This window comes from Saimiri boliviensis, chromosome 12 (genome assembly GCF_048565385.1).
Source record: "Saimiri boliviensis isolate mSaiBol1 chromosome 12, mSaiBol1.pri, whole genome shotgun sequence".
NCBI lineage: Eukaryota > Metazoa > Chordata > Mammalia > Primates > Cebidae > Saimiri > Saimiri boliviensis.
Window position 1 is genome coordinate 48,561,013 of NC_133460.1, and position 14,544 is coordinate 48,575,556.

The window sequence follows — 14,544 nt, forward strand, 5'->3', positions numbered from 1 at the left end:
GGGTACAGTGCAGCCCGGACCAGGGCAGTCGTGGTGCGGTACGGGTGTCCTGTGGGTGGTCTCCACGTCAGAGCTGAGGGGTCTGCTGGAGGAATGTGTGGGAAGGCAGTTTGGGGTACAGTAAAGCCGAACGGCTCTGACTTACAGGTCATTCTTGAATAGCCCCTTCTCCTTTCCCCGCTCCTTTACCACTCCTGCGGAAGGTTCTTCTGAATTGCTTTTCCCTACTGTCCCACAAGCCCTTCCTCAGCCTGGCTTTCCCGAAGGGCAGGTCTTTAAAGTTGAGGGGCTCCATCTGCCCGACCATTTCCGGGAGCCTCAAAATGGATCAGGCCCTTGCCAGTCATGGCACCCGTCTGTCCTCGTGGCTGCGTCTGGTAACCACAGACTGGGGGACATGCCTAACCGGTGTCCGTGCATTTCTGAGAAAAGCTTTTTCCAAATATCACACTCTGCTGTTCAACATTTCTCATTTTCCATGTTGGCATTTAAAAGACTCACACCAGAATATCAGCCAAGAGAAGATCCTTAAAACAAACAAACAAACAAAAATTCAAACAGCTTTATTGAGGCATAAAAGTCCTCTCATTTTAGGTGCACGATTCAATGATTTTTAGTAAATGTACAGTTTTGCAACCATTACTGCAATCTGATTTTAGAACTTTTCCATCCTCCCAAAAGATTCCAAAAAGATGGTGCCCATTAGTAGTCATTCCCCAGCGTTCAAGTGTTTGAGGCATTTCCTGGGAGTGAATTTGTGTTTGCATCATGGAGCGTTGCTTTCTTAGGTGATAGCTAATCACCGTCTAAGACACGGATGCAGCTTCTGCTAGAAACAATTTGTGGCAGGCTATAAGTAAAGAATATTTCCGTATCAAATAGGGCAAAGCTAAGTAGCTTAGGGAAAGAATTTTCAAAATTACTCTGGGTTGGTGATTTAAAAATTTTTTTTACAAGATTAGCTTCATTTGTCATCGTCTCGTAAGAGCGCTTCGTCAGCTTTCATCCATATTTATCAGGGACTTCCTCACAATTGACTCCATTCAGAAATGCAAACGCTGAGCACCCTGAGAAGTGCGGACTTGACTTGTCAGCTGTATTCCCCATGTGCTTGGGGCTCGCCCAAGCTGCTTCCCCCAGCGAGAGCCCGCCCCGGGGATGAAAAGCACTTTGTGGGACATGGCGGAGGTCTCCCCTGCAGTCAAGAGTTCTCTGTCTGTGCCCAGCTGGGAGCCCTCTCTGCATATTCTCTCTGATCCCTGGTTCAGGAACGGGCACCAATGCGTGTTACATGGAGGACATGAGCAACATTGACCTAGTGGAGGGCGACGAGGGCAGGATGTGCATCAACACAGAGTGGGGGGCCTTCGGGGACGACGGGGCCCTGGAGGACGTTCGCACTGAGTTCGACAGGGAGCTGGACCTCGGCTCTCTCAACCCAGGAAAGCAACTGTGAGTTCCCTGCCGCGGTTATCTGGGCACCGGCACTGGGCACTGTGCAATCGCTCAGGTCCCCTGGCTACCTGGGAGGCTCTCCGGTGGTGACTAGCTATCCGCCACCACAAGTTCGTTTGTTCTTTCATTCATTTGTTCGTTTATTCATTCATTCCTTCCCTCCCTCCTTCCTTCCCTCCTTCCCTCCCTCCTTCCTTCCCTCCTTCCCTCCTCCTTCCTTCCCTCCCTCCTTCCTTCCCTCCTTCCCTCCTCCTTCCTTCCCTCCTTCCTTCCCTCCCTCCTTCCTTCCCTCCTTCCTTCCTTCCTTCCCTCCCTCCTTCCTTCCTTCCTTGCCTCCTCCCTTCCCTCCTTCCCTCCCTCCCTTTTTCCTTCCTTTCCTCCCTCCTTCCTTCCTTCCCTCCCTCCTTCCTTCCCTCCCTCCCTTTTTCCTTCCTTCCCTCCCTCCCTCCTTCCTTCCTTTCCTCCTTCCCTCCTTCCTTCCATCCTTCCTTCTTTCCCTCCCTCCCTCTTTCTTTCTTTCCTTTTCTTTCTTTTCTTTCCTCTTTTTTGAGATGTGGTCTCTCTCTGTTGACCAGGCTGGAATGCAGTGGCTCGATCTTGGCTCACTGCAATCTCTGCCTCCCAGGTTCAAGCAGTTCTCCTGTCTCAGCTTCCCAAGTAGCTGGGACTACAAGTGTGCGCCACCATACCTGGCTAATTTTGTATTTTTAGTTGAGATGGGGTTTCCCCATGTTAGTCTTGCAGGTCTCAAACTCTCAACCTCAGGTGATCCGCCCACCTCAGCCTCCCGAAGTGTTGGGGTTACAGGCGTCAGCCACTGCGCCGGGTGTTCTATCACTCTTTTTTTTTTTTTTTTTTTTTTTAGGCAGAGCTTCACTCTTGTTATCCAGGCTGGAGTGCAATGGCACGATCTTGGCTCACCGCAACCTCTGCCTCCTGGGTTCAGGCAATTCTCCTGCCTCAGCCTCCTGAATAGCTGGGATTACAGGCATGCGCCACCATGCCCAGCTAATTTTTTGTATTTTTACCAGGATGGTCTCGATCTCTTGACCTCGTGATCCACCCGCCTCGGCCTCCCAAAGTGCTGGGATTACAGGCTTGAGCCACCGCGCCCGGCCGTTCTATCACTCTTTAAGTACTTCCTTATTTCCTGGTACCCTAAGATGTTCCAGGCTCATGTTACACTTTCCTAGCCGTAACCCTGGAATCAGCCATTTTGCCAAGACAGGCTGGTGAAGTTCAGGCACCTCCAAGGAGCGATTTGAACACTAGAACTGAATACCCGGGGAGCACATTCTGCCTTGGTGGCACCTAATCCAGGCACTTGCCTGTGCTCTAGTGACCCAGAGCAGTCATGTCCCAAGGACGTAGCATCCATTTTTTTTTTTTTTTAATTTTATCATCTTCACCCATTTCCATTTTACTTAAAATAGATTCTATTCCTGCTGGGCATGGTGGCTAACACCTATAATCCCAGCACTTTGGGAGGCTGAGGTGGGAGGACTGCTTGAGTCCTGGAGTTTGAGACCAGCCTGGGAAACATAGTGAGACCAGTCTCTACAAAAATTAAAAAAAAAAAAAAAAAGTAGTTGGGTGTGATGGCACATGCCTGTAGTCCCAGCTAACTAGGAGGCCGAGATGGGAGGATCACTTGAGCCTGGGAGGTCCAGGGCACAGCAAGCCGTGATCACACCATTGCATTCCAGCCTGGGCAACACAGCGAGACCCTATCTCAAAAAATATATACATTATATTCCCTGACATCCACCCTAAATTTCTGTTGATTGTCTTCTATTTCTTGAAGACTTTTTATAGTGAACTATATAAGGTAGATTATGAAATAGATTGTCCTTGATTTTGTGTCTTACTGTGTTTGGAGAATAAACATATTTAGGCCTGGTGCGGTGGCTCTCATCTGTAATCCCAGTCCTCTGGGAGGCCAGGGCAGGAGAAACACTTGAGGCCAGCCTGGGCAATATAACGAGACACTGTCTCTACAAAAATAGAAAAAAATTAGCCAAGTGTGGTGGTACATACCTGTGGGAGGCTGAGGCAGGAGGATCACTTGAGGCTGGGAGTTTGAGGCTGCAGTGAGCTGTGATTGCACCACTGGGCTTTAGCCTGGGTGACAGAATGAGACCCTGTCTCTAGTAATAATAATGATAATTAACAATCTACCTGGGAGACAGGAATTGTTGGTGTGCAGACTTGGAGTAAAGCTGTAGGTAGCCATAGGGATTTTTTTTTTTTTTTTTTTTTTTTGGAGATGGAGTCTCACTCTGCTGCCCAGGCTGGAGTGCAGTGGCGCTATCTCTGCTCACTGCAGCCTCGATCTCTTGACACTCTGCAGGTTCAAGCCATTCTCCTGCCTCAGCCTCCCGAGGTGCTGGGATTATAGGTGCCAGCTACCACATCCAGCTATTTTTTTTCTTTTTTTTTTAAATTTTAGTAGAGACGGGGTTTCACCATGTTGGCCAGGATGGTCTCCATATCCTGACCTTGTGATCCACCTGCCTCTGCCTCCCAGAGTGCTGGGATTACAGGCATGAGCCACCGCGCCCGGCCAGCTATGAGGATCTTAAATCCACATTGTTGTAGAGCCTCTCTGGGGCTGACCAAGCCCATTTCACAGGCACAGCATTCTTCTCTCTTGGACAGGAGTTTGATGTAGGTGTGGGAAGCATCTGAGTATGAAATTCAACTTGTCACATCATGTTTGAGTGATCTTGGGAAAATACCCAAAGTCTATGAAGTTGAGAGTCCCTATGCTCGAATGGCACCCATGGCCAGGGTGATTTGAAACAAAGGTTCTTGCCATCCAGCACTATGTGAGCGGGAGGGAATCTTAGCTCAGCCCTCTCCCACCTGCTCCTGGCTTCGGGCAGTGGCTCCCGGTCTTCAGGAAATGATGCTGTGAAGCCAAAGGGGGCTGCATCCACTGATCTGTTCACTAACCTGCAGGTTCGAGAAGATGATCAGTGGCCTGTACCTGGGGGAGCTTGTCAGGCTCATCTTGCTGAAGATGGCCAAGGCCGGCCTCCTGTTCGGCGGTGAGAAATCCTCTGCTCTCCACACTAAGGGCAAGATCGAAACACGGCACGTAGCTGCCATGGAGAAGTAAGCAGGTCCCCTCTGCCTTGGCTCTGTGGAGGGCTGGGATGGGAGGCCCAGGTGTGGGGTGCTCCACATGGTGGGACAGCAGGAGGGACCAGATCCTCCTCCTTCATCAAGAGGATTTTAGACGTGGCTTCAGATGGGTTAGCAATTTCTGCCATGACTCAGATGAGATGTTCTTGTTGGTTTCATCAGTGAGGGACGCTGCTGTCAGAGGGCCACTGTCTTCCCATGTTCTGTTGCTGCCTTCTTAAAGTGGTAACTTGTAACTTTTTTAGGATCACAGATCCTTTTGAGAACTTTATTCAAGTTCTAGACCCTTAACCCCAAAAATGTACATTCACACACAAGTTTGCTTATAATATCAGGGCATCCTTGGATCCTCAAAGCCCATGTGTGGAATCCAAGTCCAGAGCTCCTGTGATGGCAAAGCCTTCTCCATCCGCACCCGTCAGGGACTGGCTTTGAATGTGGTGACTTGAGGCCTTACACACAGGTCCCTTGCTGGGGGAGCTGGCTGGTGAAGGCAGGAGGTGAAGACGCCGGCCCCAGTGTGACTACATTGCCATCCAGTACATCTGAGGGTCCTGCTCCTCTGGCTTAGAAACACTGGCATTGCCCTGACTTTGTGATCAGCTTAGATTCTGAGTTCAGCCATGTGGCGCTGACCTACGGTGTCTATGTCTATGCAGAACTTGGCAGGGACAGAATTTCTGTGAAAGTCAGCATTGCATAGGCTGATTTAAAAAGTGTGGGTGCGGCCGGTCCCAGTGGCTCACGCCTGTAATCCCAGCACTTTTGGAGGCCAAGGTGGGTAGACCACCTGAGGTCGGGAGTTGGAGACCAGCCTGACAAACATGGAGAAACCCCATCTCTACTAAAAATACAAAATTAGCTGGGCATGGTAGGGCATGCCTGTAATCCCAGCTACTTGGGAGGCTGAGGGAGGAGAATCCCTTGCACCCAGGAGGCGGAGGTGTTGGTGAGCTGAGATTGCGCCATTGCACTTCTGCCTGGGTAATGAGCCAAACGCTGTCTCGAAGGAAAAAAAAAGTGTGGGTGCTAGAATCTAACTGCTGAGTTCAAATCCCAGCTCTATCCCTTACTAGCTGTGCATCCATGGACAGGTTATTCACTGTTTCTGCACCTCACATCTCTCATCTGTACGCTAGGGTAATGACAGTGCCTCCTGCAGGATTTTTTTTTTTTTTTTTTTTTTTGAGACAGAGTTTCGCTCTTGTTACCCAGGCTGGAGTGCAATGGTGCGGTCTCGGCTAACTGCAACCTCTGCCTCCTGGGTTCAGGCAATTCTCCTGCCTCAGCCTCCTGAGTAGCTGGGATTACAGGCACGCGCCACCATGCCCAGCTAATTTTTTGTATTTTTAGTAGAGACGGGGTTTCACCATGTTGACCAGGATGGTCTCGATCTCTTGACCTTGTGATCCGCCCGCCTCGGCCTCCCAAAGTGCTGGGATTACAGGCGTGAGCCACCGTGCCTGGCCTCCCTGCAGGATTTTTGTGAGGCTTAAAAGGAGTTAATACATGCCAAATCCTTAGACAACCTGAGCTCATGGTGACTGCTCAGTTTGTGGTGGCTGCTACTATCAATGTTGATAATTGTTATTTTTATTCTATTACTATGGGCCAGCCTATTTATTTTCACAATCCTGAGAGGTGGGGAAGCTAGTCTCCCCAGGAGGATACCGATGGGATGGAGAAGTGTGGTCTGCTCATTCCTGTCCCCTGCCCAGGTATAAAGAAGGCCTTGCCAATACAAGAGAGATCCTGGTGGATCTGGGCCTGGAGCCGTCCGAGGCCGACTGCATTGCCGTCCAGCATGTCTGCACCATCGTCTCCTTCCGCTCCGCCAACCTCTGTGCAGCAGCCCTGGCGGCCATCCTGACACGCCTCCAGGAGAACAAGAAGGTGGAACGGCTGCGGACCACGGTGGGCGTGGACGGCACCCTCTACAAGATCCACCCTCAGTGAGTGCTGCCTGCCAGCCACGCCCCTACAGACAGGTCTCCCTGGAGCAGGGCCCCAGTGTCTTCTGGACTATACTGCTTCTCTGGGGTCTGGAACCATCCACCTCTCTTGCTGGTTCTGAGATTACAAGGGAAAGGGTGAATCCAGGGCCCACATGTAGCTGGCTACCTAGGTTGCTTTTGGGGATCACTCTTAAAGAAATATTCTGCCGAGTGCGGTGGCTCATGCCTGTAATCCCAGCACTTTGGAAGGCTGAGGCGAGTAGATCATGAAGTCAGGAGTTCGAGACCAGCCTGGACCAACATGACGAAACCCTGTCTCTACTAAATACACAAATACTAAATACACAGATCAGCCGGGTGTGGTGGTGCGCGCCTGTAATCCCAGCTACTCAGGAGGCTGCGGCGGGAGAATCGCTTGAACCCTGGAGGTGGAGGTTGCAGTGAGCCTATATCACGCCACTGTACTCCAGCCTGGGTGACAGAGTGAGACGCATCTCAAAAAAACAAAAAAACAACAACAAAAAGAAAAATCTGCTGCTGCTAAAGCCAGTTGCCTAATTAGGAATACTGTCCCATCCATGTATCTATGTCCCTCCATCCATCACCCATCCATTCATCTACCCATTCATTCTTCCATTATTTACTGAACACCAACTATGTGGTTAAGACCGGGAAGTAAGAGTAAGATACATCTAGATGGTGAAAAATAGAGATGGCACAGGTTGCCAAGATTATGGAAGGATCCTGGTAGGAAAACACAAGGAAATGGGAATTTTCCAGAAGGAAGGAGAGTGAAAGCCCCTTGGGCTACCAGGGGTAGACTTGGAAGTCAAGTGGTTATACCCTGGAAAGAGCTGAGAAAGGAAATCCTTCCCTTAGGACAGGAATGATGTTCAGCCAATCTGTTCGCTTATGCACAGATTAGGGGAAATGTTGGTTGATAGGCACTTCACTGAGCCTCCCAAGTGCCCGCCACTGCTCCAGCTTCTTAGTTCCTCCCTCCCGTCCACCCTGCCCTCCCTACCATCAGCAAATAAAGGGCTGCGCCCTGGCTGGGCAGGGCCCTCCGGGACTGGGTTCACTGCTGCCCCTGGGTCTGTGCCTGAGCCTGGCCTTTATGATTACTAAATGTTTTGCCATCACCCCCACTTCAGGTACCCAAAACGCCTGCATAAGGTGGTGAGGAAGCTGGTCCCAAGCTGTGATGTCCGCTTCCTCCTGTCGGAGAGTGGCAGCACCAAGGGGGCCGCCATGGTGACCGCGGTGGCCTCCCGTGTGCAGGCCCAAAGGAAGCAGATTGACAAGGTGCTGGCTTTGTTCCGGTTGACCCGAGAGCAGCTCGTGGACGTGCAGGCCAAGATGCGGGCTGAGCTGGAGTACGGGCTGAAGAAGAAGAGCCACGCGCTGGCCACGGTCAGGATGCTGCCCACCTACGTCTGCGGGCTGCCGGATGGCACAGGTGGGCTGGCACAGCCTCCCTCTCTGAACAGCTATCCGGGCCTCCTATCAAAACTCCTTAAAGCCAGTGAGGTTCTTTGTTTTTAGGGATTTGGATTCATGTGTCTAATGGAAAGCAGGAGTAGGTAGAAGGCTAGTATTCCTTTAAATCTGTTGGCCTTGGTTAACTCTTTTTTTTTTTATTGAGACGGAGTCTCGCTCTGTCACCCAGGCTGCAGTATAGTGGCGCGATCATGGCTCACTGCAACCTTCGCCTCCTGGGTTCAAGCAATTCTGCCTCAGCCTCCTGAGTAGCTGGGACTACAGGTGCAGGTGCATGCCACCATGACCAGCTAATTTTTGTATTATTAGTAGAGATGGGGTTTCACCATATTGGCCAGGCTGGTCTTGAACTCCTAACCTCATGATCTGCCCACCTCAGCCTCCCAAAGTGCTGGGATTACAGGTGTGAGACACAGCGCCCGGCTGGCCTTGGTTAAGTCGAGGCATTTGCAGTTAAAAACACAAAACAAAAAACCTACATTAGGTTATGTGTGTGCATTTGTGTGTGTGCATTTATGTGTGTGTAGATGAGAGCATGAACGTACCCCATGCTTTGAGCAACCCCCCAACTCCGCCCCCAGATTCTGTCCCCAGGAGCTTTGTTTCAGACGCCTGGGATTGCCTGGGCTTGTCTTACTGCCGCCGCTCCGGCTCTGTTCTCTTCTGCGGCTTGGCTCGCTTCCCTTTCCCTCTCATCACTTCTGCCCCCAACTTCTCCAACCCTTGATCCTTCTGGTCCTCAGTGCTCAGCCAAGAGAAGCCACTAAGTTGTGAAGTCAGTTCTTCAGACAAATTATTTTACCTTTTTGACTCTGACGAGCCTCTTCCAGAAATAATGACCTTAGTAAAATGCTTTACATCTTATAATTTACTTTTGAACCTTTCATTTCATTTCATGCCCACTTGGAATGTTAACAAAGAGGGAATGGTTCCCATCTTACGGATACTGCAACTGACTTACAGCTGCTAGATGACCTCCTCAAGGTCCGACAGCTGTACCTGGGATCTCTTAACTGAAAGCAGTAACAGACAGTGTTCAATTATTCATTCTTGGCTGAGCGCAGTGGCTCATGCCTGTAATCCCAGCACTTTGGGAGGCCAAGGTGGGAGGATCACTTGAGGCCAGGAATTTGTGACTAGCCTAGCAGATACGGTGGAACTCTGTATCTACTAAAAATAAATTAGCCAGGCAGGGTGGCGGGCACCTGTAGTCCCAGCTGCTTGGGAGGCTGAGGCAGGAGAATCACTTGACCTGGGAGGTGGAGGTGGCAGAGAGCTGAAATTATGCCACTGCACTCGAGCCTGGGTGACAGAGTGAGATTTCATCTCTAAAAAAAAAAAACAAAAAAAATTTTTTTTTTTTTCTTTTTGAGACAGTTTCACTCTTGTCTCCCAGGCCGGAGTGCAGTGGCATGATCTCGGCTTACTACTACCTCTGCCTCCCAAGTTCAAGTGATTCTCCTGCCTCAGCCTCCCGAGTAGCTGGGATTACAGGTGCCCACCACCATGCCCAAATGATTTTTTGTATTTTTAGTAGAGACAGGGTTTCACCATGTTGGGCAGGCTGGTCTCAAACTCCTGACCTCAGGTGATCTGCCCGCTTCGGCCTCCCAAAGTGCTGGGATTACAGGTGTGAGCCGCCACTCCTGACCTATTTATTCTTCTATCCCTTTAATCCTCTGCCTTCATTCCTCAAAGTTTCACTGAGCACCTACTCTGTGTCAGGCTCTGTCCAGCACAGTGATAGCACAGTGAGACACAGTCCATGCCTGCAAGGAGCTCACAGTCTGCTGGGCTGGCAGACAGTGAACAAGCGAATGCCATACTGTGCCAGGTGATGACAGGTGCTCTGGAGAAAAATAAGCAGATAGGGAGTCAGAGAGATGGCTGGGAGTGGTGTCTTTGGCAAATTCAAGGCAGAGCAAAAAGACCAGTGTGGGGCCGGGCGCGGTGGCTCAAACCTGTAATCCTAGCACTTTGGGAGGCCGAGGCGGGTGGATCACGAGGTCAAGAGATCGAGACCATCCTGGTCAACATGGTGAAACCCTGTCTCTACTAAAAATACAAAAAATTAGCTGGGCATGGTGGCGTGTGCCTGTAATCCCAACTACTCAGGAGGCTGAGGCAAGAGAATTGCCTGAACCTAGGAGATGGAGGCTGCGGTAAGCCGAGATCACGCCATTGCACTCCAGCCTGGGAAACAAGAGCTAAACTCCGTCTCAAAAAAAAAAAAAAAAAAAAAAAAAGACCAGTGTGGCCAGAACACAGTGAGTGAGGCAGAGGGGCAGTGAACAGTTCTACAGAGCAGACTTGGATGCCACGAGCCATCAGAGGAGTGACAGGCACCACACGTGGGTGACCACACGGGACCACGAGGTAGAACTTGACAGGTTCCTTGTTAGCTCGGTGGAGGTTTGGGGATCTGGGGAAGGAGGTGGAGAACAGGAAGAATTGTTTCATGCTGGTAACAAACAGTTCCTTAGGCCACAGAGACAGGATAAAAACACCTTCCAGAGTCCCTTGCCCTGAGGGCAGCCTTGCCTGGATTCACCCACGAAGGCCCATTGGGTTTGAGAAACATGCCTGTCCTTGACTGGATGCCTGCACCCGTTCCTTCGGGCTCTGGAGAGGGCTGTCAGTCAGTGAAGCTGAAAGAGCCTTCGGAGGTCTACTCCCCTTACTTTGCAGATGTGGAAGGATGGGACCTTGCCCCTCTTGCTCAAGATAAAAAGTCATTTCTCAGAAGCCCCAGGTCCCTTGACTCCAGGCCAGGGTTCTTTTCACAGCACCTCCCTGGTGACAGCATAGGTGGTGCCTGGGCCTTTCCTGCAGAAGTGGAGGCCAAGGGAAGCAGCCCGGCCTCATGCAGGCTCATGATAACTGCCCAGGGCCCAGGTGGCGCTGCACAGGGTGGCCACCGTGACCTTCTGGTCTGTGAAGCCCAGGAGTGCAGGCCCTGGGTCTGCTCTGCTCCAGCATCTCCTCTTCCTCCCAATGCCCCGACTCGAGTCCCTGTCATGGAATGTAACTGCTACTTTCTCCACTACAGAGAAAGGAAAGTTCCTTGCCCTCGATCTCGGGGGAACCAACTTTCGCGTCCTCCTGGTGAAGATCAGAAGTGGACGGAGGTCAGTACGAATGTACAACAAGATCTTCGCCATCCCCCTGGGGATCATGCAGGGCACTGGCGAGGAGGTAAGTGCCAAGTGAGGGCTTTGCGCTCTGTGGCGCTGACCTGCCATGCTGCATCGGTGCCCGCCTGGTGTGAATGCCGCTCTCTCTCTCTGCAGCTCTTCGACCACATTGTGCAGTGCATCGCCGACTTCCTGGACTACATGGGCCTCAAGGGAGCCCCCCTACCTTTGGGCTTCACGTTCTCATTTCCCTGCAGGCAGATGAGCATTGACAAGGTAAGACAGCCCTGCCAGGCTCATGGCCAGCCCAGTGGGCTTCCCTCCTCTACTGGGGCCATCTCCAGGTAACTCCCAGCCAGCCTTCATTTTTACAGGGATCTTAGGTTTAGGGCAGCTGGGGACACATGATAGAGAATTTCAACAACTTAATTTTTAAACAATTTATCATGATTTTTTTAGATTGATATTCACAAGATAATTTAGAGTAGTATGCAATAAAGGGACGTATGCATAATATTCCTACTAAAGGAGAGGTTGAATAATATTATGGAGAGAGAGAGAGAAAGAGGTAATGAGCGGTGAAGGCCAGTTATAACAACTGCACAGTAATACGATCTGTGTATTTCTGGACAGCTATGTAAACAGGGGATTACAATGGGTTTTTATCATCTGATGAAAGAAGGCTTACCAGCACATCATAAGAAATGATTTCTTTTTTTTGAAATGGAATTTTGCTCTTGTCACCCAGGCTGGAGTGCAATGGTGCAAACTCAGCTCACTGCAGCCTCCACCTCCTGAGTTCAAGTGATTCTCCTGCCTCGGCCTCCTGAGTAGCTGAGATTATAGGCATCTGCTACCACGACTAGCTAACTTTTGTATTTTCAGTAGAGACAGGGTTTCACCATCTTGGCCAGGCTGGTCTCGAACTCTTGACCTCCTTATCTGCCTGCCTCAGCTTCTCAAAGTGCTGGGATTATAGGAATGACCCACTGTGCCTGGCAAGAAATGCATTTGTTTTCTAATATTACTATCTCAAAAGGAATTGCTAACATGGCCACTTTAGTTGACATTGAAGAACATCATGGTTTATCATTTTAATAGATAATTCATAAAAATATGGGGACATTTATCACAAAGTCTTTCTTGTAATTTTAGGGTAAAAACACCCAGGGTTGTCCAGGTGTGGTGGCTCATCTCTGTAATCCTAGCATTTTGGGAGGTCGACATGGGAGGATTGCTTGAGGCCAGGAGTTCAAGACCAGCCGGGGCAACACAGTGAGACCTTGTCTCTCTTTTTTTTTTTTTTTTGAGACGGAGTTTCACTCTTGTTACCCAGGCTGGAGTGCAATGGCGCGATCTCAGCTCACCGCAACCTCCGCCTCCTTCAGGCAATTCTCCTGCCTCAGCCTCCTGAGTATCTGGGATTACAGGCACGCAGCACCATGCCCAGCTAATTTTTTGTATTTTTAGTAGAGACGGGGTTTCACCATGTTGACCAGGATAGTCTTTATCTCTTGACCTTGTGATCCACCTGCCTCGGCCTCCCAAAGTGCTGGGATTACAGGCGTAAGCCACTGCGCCCCGCCTAAGACCTTGTCTCTTAAAAAAACAAACAAACAAAACTGAGCTACTTGACAGGATAAAGTGGGAGCATCACTTGAGCCCAGAAGATTAAGTTTCCAGTGAGCTATGATCACACCACTGCACTCCAGTCTGGGCAACAGAGTGAAACTCCATCTCTATTAAAAAAAAAAAAAAAAAAAAGAAGCACGCACACACATATACAGAACAAGCACTCTGGGAGGCAAGGGTGGGAGGATCACTTGAGTACAAGAGTTAGAGACCAGTCTGGGCAATACAGCAAGTCCCCGTCTCTCTCTCTCTCTCTCTCTCTCTCTCTCTCTCTCTCTCTCTCTCTGTGTGTGTGTGTGTGTGTGTGTGTGTGTGTGTATTTATGTGTCTGTGTGTAAAAACAAACAAGGCTGGGTGCAGTGGCTCACGCCTGCAATCCCAGCACTCTAGGAGGCTGAGGCGAGCGGATCACCTGAGGTCAGGAGTTTACCAGCCTGGCCAACATGGTGAAACCCCATCCCTACTAAAAGTACAAAAATTAGCCAGGCATGGTGGTGGGCGCCTGTAATCCCAGCTACTCAGGAGGCCGAGGCAGAAGAATTGCTTGAACCTGGGAGGCGGAGATTGCAGTGAGCTGAGATCATGCTACTGCACCCCAGCCTGGATGACAGAGCGAGACTCCACCTCACCACCACCACCAACAACAAACCACCCAGGCTTAAATTGTATGTATAATGAATAAAGGTTTTTAAATGGGAAGCTAAGACACAGGTAGGCCAGCAATGTGTGTTTTTTAGCATGGGTTTTGTTTGTTTGTATTTGTTTGTTTTTGTAAACTAGCTTAACTAAGAGGTAGAGCTTAGATGTGGGGACTAGATACCGGCCTGAGCTCTTAGAGTGCCCAGAGCTCCAGTGAGTCATGGGGGCCTCTGCCTCAAGCTGGCAGTGGGTGCATGAGGCTGGGCCTTTGCATAAGGCTGGGGCAGAGCTGTCTGTTCTGCAGATGGAGGGAGACAGTTTGCAGCTTCTACCAGTGCCCACATAGGAAGCCTCTGGGAAGGGACATATCCTTCTTCAGGGGCTTGGGAGCAGGCCCAGATGTGGCCACACAGAGAGGCCCGGTGTCCATCCCAAGGTCAGGAAACACAGGCTCTGGGGTCATGGGTTCCTGGTTTGCAACCCTGTCTCTACTGCTTCCCATCTGAATAACCTTTTTTTTTTTTTTTTTTTTTTTTTTGAGACAGAGTTTTGCTCTTGTTGCCCAGGCTGGAGTGCAGTGGTGCAATCTCGGCCCACCACAACCTCTGCCTCCTGGGTTCAAGCAATTGTCCTTCCTCAGCCTCCTGATTAGCTGGGATTACAGGAATTTGCCACCATGCCTGGCTAATTTTGTGTTTTTAGTAGAAATGGTATTTCTCCATGTTGGTCAGGCTGGTCTCCAACTCCCAATCTCAGGTGATCCACCCGCCTTGGCCTCCCAAAGTACTGGGATTACAAGTGTGAGCTACTGTGCCCGGCCCACATCTGAGTAACCTTGAGAAGATCATCTAACTTCTCTGAGGCTTGGTTTCCCCACTGATGAAAGGGGAGGAATACGGTGAGAAGTAAATGAGCTCGTGTGTATAAAATGCACAGCATGGTATCTAGCACCTGGCAGGCACTCAAATCCTAGTGTCATCCTTCAGACTTAAGGTGGCATAGGATTGGAATTCAGCCTGGAAAAGGCTGAGAGGAGTCTGGTGCTGGTTGTGGTGGTGAGAAAGGGGTACACTGTCACTAGG

At 50.3% G+C, this 14,544-nt stretch overlaps 1 protein-coding gene across 6 annotated transcripts in view; it reads left to right on the plus strand.

Annotated features, from left to right (window-relative positions):
- HKDC1 (hexokinase domain containing 1) overlaps positions 1-14,544 on the plus strand; it is a 74,031-nt gene that overhangs the window by 24,393 nt on the left and 35,094 nt on the right. For all 6 annotated transcript variants that reach the window (XR_012512836.1, XR_012512837.1, XR_012512838.1 and 3 more), the window contains 6 exons: positions 1,269-1,452; positions 4,417-4,572; positions 6,321-6,554; positions 7,712-8,016; positions 11,107-11,252; positions 11,348-11,467. Coding sequence is in view for 3 of the 6 variants with exons in the window: in XM_003928658.3 (XP_003928707.1) it covers positions 1,269-1,452; positions 4,417-4,572; positions 6,321-6,554; positions 7,712-8,016; positions 11,107-11,252; positions 11,348-11,467 (1,145 nt within the window). In the remaining 3 variants the exon portion in view is untranslated. The remainder of the gene's footprint in view (positions 1-1,268; positions 1,453-4,416; positions 4,573-6,320; positions 6,555-7,711; positions 8,017-11,106; positions 11,253-11,347; positions 11,468-14,544) is intronic.